Source organism: Pseudonaja textilis, chromosome 1 (genome assembly GCF_049901715.1).
Source record: "Pseudonaja textilis isolate UNSWEBS1 chromosome 1, rPseTex1.2, whole genome shotgun sequence".
NCBI lineage: Eukaryota > Metazoa > Chordata > Lepidosauria > Squamata > Elapidae > Pseudonaja > Pseudonaja textilis.
In genome coordinates, this window is record NC_141990.1 from 47,376,060 (window position 1) to 47,389,822 (window position 13,763).

General features: G+C 38.7%; 1 protein-coding gene across 2 annotated transcripts in view; it reads right to left on the bottom strand.

Moving 5' to 3' along the window:
* Nucleotides 1–13,763, bottom strand: part of PTPN14 (protein tyrosine phosphatase non-receptor type 14) — a 135,129-nt gene that overhangs the window by 11,299 nt on the left and 110,067 nt on the right. For both annotated transcript variants that reach the window (XM_087933363.1, XM_026695759.2), the window contains exons 14-18: nt 12,274–12,417; nt 11,578–11,796; nt 8,782–8,910; nt 2,486–2,717; nt 774–937 (exon numbers count right to left, since the gene is read on the bottom strand). In XM_087933363.1, the coding sequence (XP_087789489.1) occupies nt 774–937; nt 2,486–2,717; nt 8,782–8,910; nt 11,578–11,796; nt 12,274–12,417 (888 nt within the window). The remainder of the gene's footprint in view (nt 1–773; nt 938–2,485; nt 2,718–8,781; nt 8,911–11,577; nt 11,797–12,273; nt 12,418–13,763) is intronic.

A 13,763-nucleotide genomic window follows, 5' to 3' on the forward strand; every position in this document is an offset into this window, starting at 1 on the left:
CTATGCTTAAGTCTAACCATAGGTGGCAAAGTTCAAGGTTGTCCAAGCCCAAAATCTCAAGCCTGGTGATATAGGGTATTCTGTTGCGAGCAGAGGAGTGTAGTACTCTTCTCGTGAAATACTTCTGGACTTGCTCAATTGTATTAATGTCTGATATGCAGTGTGGATTCCAGACTGATGAGCTGTATTCGAGTATTGGTCTGGCAAAAGTTTTGTATGCTCTAGTTAGCCATTCAATATTTCTGAGAAGCTTCGTAAGATTAGATTTACAACTCTTAATGCCTTTTTGGCAATGCTGTTACAGTGAGCTCTGGTGCTTAGGTCATTTGATATGAGAACTCCAAGGTCCTTATTATCAATGGCTTATTGTTCTGAATGGTCAGTTTACTTATCTTGAGCTTTGCAAAGATCTCTCCTCCCCCCCGTTTTTTGTATTCCACTAGCATTAGGTTTTATTTCTTTTTCATGTCTCTGTGTGAGTTTGCAAAGCATAGGCCAGTGTGTATAAACTATGTTGCTCCTTTGACAGCTGACTGAGGCTCCTGCCACAATAAGAAATATATTCCGATTATCCTATTTACATAATTCACATTTGTTAGTTTTTAAGGACCCACAAGAGTGTTGCATTTGTGGCACAGTGTAATATGATGACTCCTTTAGTATTGGTGGATTTTTCCTTGAATACATTTATACTCTAGCCTGCAACAGCACTCACTGGACTGCATCACTTCTTGGGACGAAATAAATACCTTCAGGAAGACCTTTTGACTTACCTCGTTGTGTTCCAAGCAGCCAATCATAAGCTCTGTCAAAATAACCACACCTGTCCTCCCTACTCCAGCACTACAGTGCACAACAATTGGAGGGTTGCAATTATTACTGCTGTCCAGAATGCTGTTGGTATGACGGCGCACTGACTGAATCTCTTCCAAATAGGCTGCAAGGTAGGAATAAACAAAAAGTACATTTCCCAAATCTATTGCAGTTTTACATAAACTATGGCAAGTAAGTTGAGGGGAGCAAGTTTCCTTTTAAGTTATGATCATTTACAGTCTTGGGAAACACTAATTATTTGGCCTCTAGACAGCAAACCACATTGAATTCAGTAAGTGCCAGCAGGGTGTCGATTACTACTTGGGACTTTAAATTAATCAGCTGTTTAAAAAAATACCCACACACAGACTCTTCCACCCTTTGCAAATCCCAAGGTCCCTGAAGCAGATGACTGCAGACATTACTTACAGCAATTCCTGCGATTAACAAGCTGGGATCAGAACAACAGCAAGTTTCCCCAGAAACATGCCTGCTGGAGCACTGTCTAATGGGAAGGGACCATCCATCTGGCCCTTTCCTTACCTTGCAAATTGGGACTGAATTTCAAGTATTTCTGCCCTACTCTCTCGACTTCCAAGTATCATTTTTAGGCCTAGTGAAAAGTCTGAACAGCAAAACAAGCAAACATCAGGTTTGCCCTTAGCTGCATCACAGTTGTTAAAGACAGAACCTTTGACAACAATGATCCGTGATGCTGAACAAGGCACAAGACTGCTTAGTCTACTCAAGGATTCAGCTTTAAGAGCTGATGAATGCAGAAGGGGAAGAATGAGGGATGTTATGTCCTTCATGTAATTGTTTCAGCTACTTTATGGATTTTTCAGCCAAACCTCTCTAGTGGGGAGTCTTCTGTGTCCAAATAGGTTGTTAAAATATCGTGTACAAAGGAAATTATTTTAGAGCAACCTGATCATCAGCCCATCAAATGCCATCGTATGCAATCCCTGGCAACGCTCTCAAGAGAACAACTTCGTAATAACTCTGCACATTACACAATCAATGTGGAATCTTTTGCTGGAGATGCTCTGAGAACTTTATCACTTCTTTGTATGGTCAGCACTTCTGAGCAAATTAAGTTCTTTAAAGTAACATTATCAATTCACCTACATATTCTATATGTTGAAATGTCGAATCTGAGTCCCTCTCTCTTTGGGAGAATCAGAATTAGAAAACCAGCTACTGAGCCTATTATGTGTTTTCCCCCCCGCCTCTAATCCTGAAGTTAATTTAAGACAGTGTTTCTCAGACTTGTCAGCTTTAAGATGTATGAACTTCAACAACCAAAAATGGAGCTACATGCTGGCTGGGGAATTCTGGAAGTTGAAAACCATGTATCTTATAGTTACTAAGTTTGAAAAACATAGGCCTAAGAAAAGCCAAGCAAAACCTTAGGAAATTATGACAAGCACGTAAGAATACTATTTAGGGATTCTACGGTCATTGTGTTTTCTTGATGAAATGCATTCTGTTAGGTTATTGCATTTATTTTTGAAACACAATAGGATTCATTTCATAAAGAAAATGCAATGGTCATCTATTTGTTACCTTTCCTCATAAACATTTCTTAACAGTCCTCTCTCCCTCCCCCTTTTCCCTGCCCCTACCTCCAAAAAACACAATTGCCATTACATTCATATGTAGGAAAGCTTACAAAGGAAGTCTTGCTCTTCTGGACAGGCATGATCTGGCCAGTTGGTGTATTGTAAATGCCACACAGTCTTCTCCTGTCCTAACAATAGGTGCTTGACCTTCAGGCCCGTTGTAGCATAGCAACCAGAAACAGTCCGGAATTTGGTGGTCACTTTGAATTTTCCATAAGTGGCTGAGCTATGTTTTGAGCCAAGTTTGGGCCAATAACGATGGCTTTTGGTTCTTCCTCTTTCCTACCCCGCCCCCAACAGAAACAGAAACAAAATTAGCAACAATCACTGAAACAAAAAAACAGATCAAGTATTAAGTTGGCATTATATAGGTGTTACAATGTCAGAATAAGATTAGAATCACCGGGATTCAGTGCCCCATATAGTTCACTGGAGAGTTATGGGTTATTATTTTCTTTTAGCTTACAGCAGGGGTGTCAAACTCACATTGTCACAGCAGCATCACATGACATATTGGGACTTTTCCCCCTTCGCTAAACTGGGCGTGGGCATGGCCAACGTGTGACGCATCCGGTCTGTAGACCGGGAGTTTGACATCCCCAGCTTATAGCCTTGTTATACAAGTAACATAAGCTATGTAAAAAACTCCATTTGCTGTTTAGACTTCTTTGGAGAAAGGATAGGATAAATTAATGAGTTAAACAGTCGTTCAATGCTGCATATATCACTATTACTTTTTTCTCACCACTGACTAAGCTATAATATTTTTAAATTGGTATATACAGTTACAAGTTCTACTTTCTTGAATATAATTACTAAAATACAAATCTTGTGTTTATATGTGGCATGATCTCTGAGAAGACATTCGAGTTGAAACAAAAATTGAATAAATAGAAATTGAATAACTGATTGAATGAATGAATAACAACTAATTTAGCAGCATCCAAGATCTATAAAATACATGTGCTCAGGCACAAGACTATTGACATGTGCCCCCCTATACACAATAGATCCTGTATTCAATAACTTGTCTAATAATCAGAAATGTGGACTTTGCAGAAGCAAAGTAGAAAAAGTATTGATGCTTTTGAACTTCAGTAATTGGAAAAGTCTCCTGATAATAATATAGCTAAGATAACAAACAAATGAATAAATGAACAACTCAACGCAGAAATCTGACTCAATACACAAATGAACGGACTCAAATGATCCTTCTTCCAACACATTATGCTAAGACCATCTCTCTAGAAAAGGCTCTAATACCGGTAAAGGGAAAAATGTGGGAGGAAAGAGAAGAAGAGAACAACCAGCAGGAACCTGAATGGACAATGGCATTGAGTGTACCAATGGAAAACCTGAAAGACCATTGAGGCTGGAGAAACTTAATCTATCTAGTTGCTGAGAGTTAATACTGACTTGATAGCACATAATCAGTTAGAGGTGACTAGGTTCCATGGAACTCTGTGCAAGTAATAGAGTGGGCTGGGAGAGGGGAGACAGATTTCACCCAATGCATTATCCTTACAATTTATTCTTCTCTTTCCAGGATCCAGTTTGTGTTAGCATTAGAAGAAGCAAAGTCACAGAATTGCAGTAGGTTGGAAGAGAAGGAACAGATTGGTAGATGCAGATATAAACTTACAGACAAGGGACATGTTGTTTTATGTTTTAACTTGTTAAATTTAACTTGATAAATTTTTGATTGAGAGATGCCCAGAATTGGCTAAAAAATGGGTGGCTATATAAATGTTTTAAACAAATGAACAATATGTAGACATTGCATATATACACACACACACACACACACACAGTGTTTCTATGTTACCATTGGAGAAGAGAAGCCTTTCTGCAAATATTACAGAAATACAAATTAGTAAAACAATTTCCGGAACAGTAATCCTTACAAGTTTCAACTTGTATCAACTTGTTCCAACTGCCAATAGAGTTTACATCAATGAAAGATTACATGAAGAAACAACTCTTAAAAACCCCCAACAAAAACCTAGATAAAATAGCTTTATAGGGTAAATCAAGAACTCTAGCTAAAGCACACTTTACGTCATGAACCTACAAGGTGTTCTGAGACCGAAAAGTCGACAATGCAAACTGATCCCCTGTCTAGGTGTCATCTTCTGCATCTACTGCTGACTAAATCATAAAATGAGGTACGAAAGGTCAGCTTTTCCTTTTGTTCCTAGGAGGCTTCCTGAAGAAGTCCTGGAGAGTTTTGCAGGAGGAGCCCAGGAATTTAAGAGACAGGTATAAGGATACTGAGAGAATGATTCAAATTCTCCTAGATTGCCCCATAGCCTTGAGATTACACTTCTGTATGTTTAGATTCTGTAATGTAGCCACAAAGTGTGTTGTTCAAGACTTTCTATCATGAATTCATAGGTCTACGTCACAGCTTGTGTTTATTTAAAGAGAAAACCATTTTCAACATGGTATGAATTCCCATTGCAATTATTATGTAGAAATTTCTACTTTCTTGGGATTCCAAAGATTCCCTGCCTCATTAAAAAGATCTCGACAGCATATATACAGCATGTACACAGTCTGGGTAATAAGATTGTCCTGTTCTCTGCGGCTGCTTAGAAACCAACTTTTTCCATGGCCCAATTATTCTGTAACGGTGCATTTAATGGACTCTTGCTCCCCCTTCTGAACAGCTGATAGCTGTAAATGTTTAAAATGGGAATGATCGGGAAGAGAACAGCTGACCCTCTATGCCTGTAAAATCCATGCATCTGAACTGGATTCAGACTGCTGGTTGCTGGTGCGTGCCAGTTTTACAATGCAATGTACAGTTTGGGGATTATCTGTTTTGCTTGGCATGGAACAGCAGACTCCCCCCGCCCCCACTTGATACTTTTATACAGGAACAACAGCTTCTGGTCTCCTTGCAGCTGATAAGGATTCTAGTACGCATAGGTGACCTTGGATGAGCTGAGAATGTCATTCTTTTCAAATAAGAGTGGCTTTGTATTCTCAGAATTCACTGGAATTCTGTTTGCTTTGTTTGGCATGCTACAACCTCCTTCTAATGGAGCTAGAATGTTACAAACAAGGTTGTAATGGTTGAATCATCCCAGGCAGAAGTTCAAAGGATTTAGAATAAAAGAAAACAAAACCAAAGAGTAAAGGGCCAGCAAAGACAAGCACATTATTTCAGAGACCTTCCTACGGCACAAAAGACACACATGCACAACCATTTTAGGCACCCCTCCCTCAATGGTATGCAGGATAAAACTTGGGCCTGCTGCAGAACAGTTCTTGCTATAACAAAGGGCAAGCTGATCAAAAGAGAGAACAAATACACAGAGGAAGATGTGTTTCAAAATTTAAAAAAAAAAAAAGAAATTAAATTTATGGCATGGAGACTAATTATTTGAGACATCACCTGCTTTAGGGTTGTTTTTGCCTGTCCCATGATTGGACAGAATCTTCTCTTTTGCCAAGTTTAATTTGTTTTAGTTTTTAGCATTGCAATTAAAAGTCTTAATAAAACTATATGCACTGCAGCTGCATCACTACCCACTTCAAACCCCTCCGAGCCATACATGAAGCAAACCGACAACCACTATGAAGAGGCAGCACGACCACGAACTCGAAGCCAAACAGCAAGATCACAGCTCACCAACTCAAATCCCCCAGCAACTAAGACTAACCTGAGCACAACCCAGCCCCCACCTGAACAGAACATGCCTCCAGCCAATCAGAACACGGCCAACCCCCCAACCAATCAGAACACAGCCAAACCCCCTACCAATGAGAACACACCCCCACCCAATCAGAACACAGCCAAGCCCCCACCCAATCAAGTCACACCCCCACTAGCAGTTAAAAGGAAGAAGCAGCTGCAATCTCACATCACTCTAAGAAGCACAGAGCCGGAGACAGAAGCCTGAAGATGATGAATGAGACTTCATCGAAACGTTGCCTAGATACTTCGAATCTTACGCGGGAGAAAACCCGAACAACCAAAGATCCATACACACACACACACACACACACACGTATATATTTGTAGATTTTCACAGGTACAGGTATGTAGGTCTAGGTGTGTTCAGATCTTTTCCTGTGTAAGATTAAGAATATCTTGGCGACGTTTCAGCGAGGTCCCACTTGCCATCCTCAGGCTGGTGCTTTCGGCTTCATGCCACTGCAAGCAGTGCAAACAGACAAACACTATGCAGAAGCCTGATGATGGCAGATGAGATTCTGCCAAAATGTTGCTACAACTTTAAAAGCACAACTATAATGATGTGGGAAAATACCCGAACAAAGCTGAATACCATACATATAAATACCCGCGAAAACTTAAGAAAACATATGTATGTATGTTATGTATGTATGTATGTATGTATGTATGTTTGTGTGTGTGTGCATGAATGTATGTATGTATGTATGCATGAATGTATGTATGTATCAGCAGTGGGATCCTACCTGTTCCACTACCGGTTTGGTGATTGCATGTACATGTATGGTTTATCTCACACCAGCTGAAGCTTGTAGCTCCAATCAGCTGAGAAGATAAAGAGAAAAGCACAGGGGCAGGTGGGAGGTCCTATCCTGTGCTTTTCTTTTCTTTCTCCTCTCAGTGGATCGTGGGAAGCTTTTTTTTTTATTATCGGTTCTGTAGAACTGGACCAGACCGGTAGCATATCAGCATTGGTATGTATATATGTATGTTATGTATGTACGTGTATGTGTGTGTGTGTGTGTATGGTAGCTTAATACTTTGATGATGTCAGCAGAGGCTGATGAAAGTTTAGTAAGTACAATAAATATAATTTTTAAGTTCCGGAGATCACAGAATGTCTGTTTCTTCTTTTATAAGTATACCTGGAACTCTTGTATTTTTAGAATAGTGTGTGTGTGTATTTATATATATATAAAAATATAAAAGTTTGGGTACCGTAGGCGTATTTGGGTCAATCATTGCATTTCATTGATCAAGCAGTGTGATCTCGTGGAACTCAGAAATCTGCCTTCTTTTCCCTGGTATCTGCTGGGATGGATCCCAGCCTGACGCTGTTCAGGAAGCTACTAAATATTTGGCTTTGGTGAAAGGTAAACCCTAATTAATAGTTTTGGTTTGGGGGTGGGGGGTTGGTTTGATTTTATGCAGTTTCTGTTCATGATTTCTTTTTGTCCTTTGTATTTTTCCTTTGTATTTTTTAATTATAAGCTGCCCAAAGTCAATGGCAGTCTATAATTTGTGTGTTGTGTTTGTAGATAGATAAGATAGATAGATAGATAGATAGATAGATAGATAGATAGACAGACAGACAGACAGACAGACAAGAGATGTAGTAAATACAAATGTCCTCTCCTTGCATTTTCTTACCAGGTTGTCAAAACATCTCTCTTTCTCTCTCTCTCTCTGTATCAAAATCAACGTGGCCAGTGGTCAGCTCAAGTGAACGAATTAAGGATGATCTTCAGAGTTATCAGTGAGCCATGTGGCTTTCAGTTGGTTTCTTTTGCAACCCTCATCAGTTTATACTACTATAGTTAATCACAAGGCTGTAGTTATTTTATATCCCCCTTCTCTCCAGAAGCAAAAGGTACACTATACTCGACTCTTCCTTTATTTTATTCTCAACACAACGCCAAGAAGCAGGTGGGACCAAGAAAAACTGAATTTGTAAGTTGTCTACCCTTGATTTGATAGGAATTATTACTTTATTGCCCAGTTTTTGTGTTATTGTTTAGAGAACTAACAGCTCTTATTTCTTCCCTGCTCCAAATTTGATTCTTTACTATTTTGTGTCCATAGACATTCTATATAATGGTAATACCAGGCAAAACATAAATCGATCTCCCTTAGCCCTAGAGTTATTAGGATGTTTTTGAAATCTCTACTGGGTAATAGTGCTGACTTAGAAATAACATGTCTTGGGTTCATTTCCATATTTGGCGTGGTGCTCAATGGCTTATTGTTTCATACTGTTGATACCTTATCTGCTATTTGTGTAATGATTATGGTTTCTTTGAGGTATATATTTAAATTTTTCTTCTTTCTGTTACATTCAAAATGACACTTTTGTAACTCCTTGGGACATCTCTGGATAGAGGAAGGAGAACATGCCTAAGGCTCTTATGGATCTCACAGTTCATCTTTTCTGGAAGAGAAAGTTTCCTTAACTCCTCTTTTTGGCTTCATGTGAGGAAGAGAGGGGAGCATATAAGCCTGGGAAATGGCCAGAGCTTTTAACACCTCCCTTAGACATGGCTCAGCCTGATCTCAAATGCAGCTTGTCCACCTCCCTTTGAAACTTTTTCCTGGCTGGAAAGCTTATGTTTGTGTTCCACTGCAGATGTTTCCTGTCCTGTTACATACCTCTTCTGCTGTCACCATGGCTATCACATTGACTCCTTCCTCCCACACCATTTGCCAGAAATCATGGCATGTTTGTGGCAAAGGTCCTTGTGTAGCGATATAGTGCCATTCTTCTCCACCTACTGTCACCTAGGGAAAAGAGAGAAAGGAATTACTTTCACAACTGCACAACTCTCTTATGGTTGCTTACAGCATACTGAGCTGATCTGCCTATCTTTGCTCTTCTTAAGGTCAGACACCAAATCAAGTTTATGTTTCTATCTATTAATTCAAAGCATAACTTATATGTATTAACAATATTCAAGTAATTGGAATGGTCTTAGCCTAGCTTTGATGGAAATATACATTTGAAAGCAAAACAAACAAAATACAACTTAGGGCAAGAAAAAAAAGTGTCAGTCTAGAAATGAAGCCACTTCTTGTTTCTGGTTCTCCTGTGAAATATTGTCTCCTTGCCATCCCTCCCCATTCTAATATTTTCTGGATAAATTTTCTGATTAAAAAATTGGTCTGCTTATGTCACTTTGCGCGCCATTCTACGACTCTACTCTGTATCTATAAATGCATCTGTATGGAGTTTCCAGGGGCCTACGTTCCATCTGATAATGTATGTTTATTTCCCAGAGATGAAAATTTTAGCACTTGTATGAGTCAATTTTTAAAAAGAGAGCGCTCAGAGATGGTATGTTGATGGTGGTTAAAACAAAAAAGCCAACATGCTGACTACTGAGATTATTTAGAACATATGAACAGTAGGATAACTCTTATCAGAATATTAAGGGAGTTCAGTTTTGGTTACAGTTCAAAAGTCCATTTTCAACTACCTGGAACAAGGCTGGAATAAAAATCCATATACAGTCAAGAGTGAAACAATAGCCTGGAACATGGAGAAATAATATTTGCCGATTGCAGCTATATTAGATATTGGTAACTGGGAGAAAATCACTTGCTGTGTAAATGAAGCAAAAAAAAAATTGCAGATGGAGTTTCACCTTCTGAGTAAAAGAACATCTGCTTGGCTTCTGCCTCAGCCACTTGGAGTGCAGGAAAGAAATGTACTGGCAACACACAGAGTTGTATATGACTACAGATCAGCATATGCCCCGACATGTGCTATAGAACAATGTGTGTATGTCCAATACTGATATACCAGATGAAATATGAGGTTTTAAAACTGGCTAGGGAGAATTCTTCTTGGCCCTTGCCACCTGATGGGGTGAAATTATGCCTTCCCAAACAATTTCTCCTCCCATAGATAGATGAAAAATGTTCCATTCAGTAATCAGTCATCCAAGCTAAGGCAGATTGTGCCAAAAGTACCCAATATCTTCTTGCCACCAGGTCTTTTGGCAGAAATCTGATAGGATTCTGATTTAGAAGGCTTTTAACTCAACAAGGGGTTTTAGTATTGCAAATTATGATCAAACAGCTCTTGGAACTCAAGAGAAATGTATTTCAGGAAGTATAGTTAGAGCTAAAAAATATTTGGACCAAAATGAAAAGTTACCATTATAAATAGATGTATTCATATTTTTTTAAAAAAAGCAAGACAACAAATTGTTAGATAGAAATATGAGATGATTTTCTTCTAACCTCTTTTATTCTAGAAATGATTTTTAGTGTCACTATCAGTTATACCACAAGGCCAAGAGGCTTGCTTTGAAAATGTTGCCCTTGCTGTCTTCTTAGGTTTAGGGCAGGGTTATTTTGAAAATACAATAGGGTAAGAAAAGCTGTAAACACTGCCTTTAAATCAACTTCTTTTGCACATGTTCAGCTGTTTCAGATTCAGATGGCAGAATGAAAGCAAGAATAAAGCCAAGTCAGGATCGAAAGATGATCCTGATTATAATCTAAAATCAACTGAAGATGCCAGTTACTTCATCTATCCATGGATTTCTATACACAGGTGCACTGGCAGCTCACATAAAATGTTAAAATGGAGATCAATTAAGAACATGAAAATAGTCTTAAAGCTGAGTTTGCCAATGTAATAAATAAGGCCTTTTAATAGCAGAACATAAAACAACAGAAATAAAATCAAAGAACTGCATTGGAGTCTGAAGAAATAAAAAGGTTCTCTGTCTGGTAACAACAACAACAACAATCACCACCACCAGAATAGGTTGTAGAAGAGAAACTCTGGGAAAGGACCATCATGGAGTCAATCAGCATGGAAACAATCACCCACTAAAGCTCAAACTTTTAAAAGCACGAGGCAAAAATCTTCAAAAAGCCTGAACCTATAGAGTACATTTTAGGCCTATTCCAACTAATGATATAAATTTATATTAAAAAGCCTCCCTGTACTAGCGTACTCTTAGATATTCAATAAAATACAATCCAGATAACATCTCTGATTCTGGAATTTTCTCTGCCACAGACTCATTCACTGCCCTGAAGCAATCACTGTCTTCCCTCACATAAATTAGGAATATAGCAACAAAATCATTTGCCTGTTTTGCTCAAACATACATTTTGCTTATTTTAATAGTACGATCTTGAGTATTTATGAGTGGGGCCCCGAAGCCAAGTGATTACAGAGATAGGTTCACATTTTAATCCCACCCCCACAAATTCATTTTCAGGTGTAATAAATCCTGGGTGACAATTGCAACCTAGTGACAATGGGGTGGGTTACTTATTAGCTGGAGGGCAAGAGGTTGATTTTGTAACCAGCCTGCCACTTGGTCCACATCTCAGCAAGGACTGAGCACTTTGCTCACCCAGGTTCATGTCAACTTCTTTTAGTCACAGTTCTTTTCACCATGCATAACTCGTTTTCCCCATCATTACCTTTATGTGTGATGCATTGATATAGCCTGTATTGTTTTCTTTGGTGGGTACCAGCTCCACTCGATTCTCTTCGTATGGAATGACTTCTCTGACACGATTACGCTCAATGTTCTCAGGGAGAATGGCAGTGGTAAAAAATCCATCTGCCTTCTTCTTTGGAATCTGCTCATATTCAGTGAACACCATCCCTTCTTCCAGTTTCCTCCTCAAGATTTTGCACTACAATTTTCCATTAAAGATATAAATGAAAAGAGAGTGTTTATCTAAAAGGCTGTTCCAACTTGCTCTTTCTTACTTTAATTCATCCTCGTACAGTGGTTTGAGGATATAATATCAAAGGGAAGGAGTTACCTAGGCTACTACTAGCAATTTAAAGGTAAGGAAGGATAAAAGCATTCTATTGTTTAGAGACAAATAAAACTGTATATGGACTAATTCATGGGTAAGACTTACATGACCTAAAAAATGGGTCCTAATATTTTTCCCCATGTTTTCCCCTAATATTTTTCTCCATGTTGCACTGGTGATCCAATATATGATCCCAATTTTACAGCTAACAAGGGTATAACCATACTATTGCCCAAGTATTTTTAAATAATATATTTAAGAATGACCACTGCTGACAACCTCCCTACCCCCACACCACCCCCCAAAAGGAAAAAAAAATCTGCTTTGTTTTGCCAGTCCTATTCTTACCCGCTCATCCATTGGCACCTTGGCTCCTTCATCTTGGCTATCCTCAGGCACTGGAACTCGAGCAACTGAGAGTCCATTGAGTGCTGCCAACATCAAGGGCCTCTTCTGGGCTTCCAGGCCTGCCATCTTCTGTTTCTCTAGATACTTTTGGCAAGAAAAGGCATGCTTTCATCTCAGGATGATTAGAAACAATGCCAGCAGAATGTTGGAATGTCATTTTAATCTCCCACAAAATCTACAACACCAACTGAGGAGTGCAGATGATCATCATTAGCAGAACAAACCCAAATGCATCTCTTAAACTTCCTATTATTTCCTTGGGGGAAGGAGATAATATTCTGACATGAATGCAGAATTTTAATTTCAAAGAAACTGTCGCACAATACAGAGGACTTGTCCTCAAAGGCAGTCCTTTCTCTCTTTCATACTCTCCATCAAACATAAATGTTAGCCACAGAATGAGCAACACAAGCTAGCCAAGCAAACTACAAAAGCATATATAATACCCAGATTCCTAATATACTTGAAATGGTGCTGTCATGCTGAAATTAAAACAATGAGTGCCATTAAATGCTGATTATTTTTATACATCTCTCCTCACCCATCTACCCCAATCCCAACAAAAAGATCAACTGGAAAGGATTCATAACAGGTAAGCATGTATAAATGTGCAAAGCTGTGAAATGTAAAAAAAAGGCACTCTTTCTCCCCTACCCTCTATGGCCCATTTCTGCTAGATTCAAAAACTTTACTTGACATTAACTCGCCATTTGTGATGCCATCTCTCAGAGTTCATAAAAGCTCCTGCACCTTTTTCAATTGCTCCTAACCAGCAAAAGAAAGGAAGGGGGGGTAAGGGGGTATCATGAAATGTCGGCCATCTTCTTTTCTTTCAGCTTGGTAATATTCTATCTTTCAAACATATTATTCATAGATTTATATGTAGCCCTGAAAGAATTCTCAAATATTTTTCAGGGTTCAACTAATCTCTTTATGCAGTTATTAAAATGAAAAATGTCTTACAAGTCTGTAATAAATGGTTGCATTTCAGATCTAGGTGGTCTGGCTTGATGTTGAAAGCTTCAAGGGAAACTGTTCTTCTGATTGTCCCCCTAAGCCTTACTACTTCATAAACCTTTCTGGGGAGTTTCCAGATCTTCAAAAGACAACCAAAATATGCCTAGTTACTACTAGATGACCTGAAAACAACAAAAGCCAAGGAATGATGAATTAGGGAGGGGTTGGGTAAAAAAATGTACCCTGGCTTGAAAATAAAACAAATGTTCTGTCAACCTGAGCAGCCTGAGTAATCTAGATGTTGGATTTCTTGTTCAGTCTGGAAATATGAGAATATCAACAATTCTGCATTTCTGCTTTCAGATGAAGAAAATAAGCAGATTTATTCATATAGCACATATTTAAACTAGGGAATTAATTATAACAATGACAAGCAAGTTCAGTAGCTTTCAAAATGGGGGCAGATAGTTATC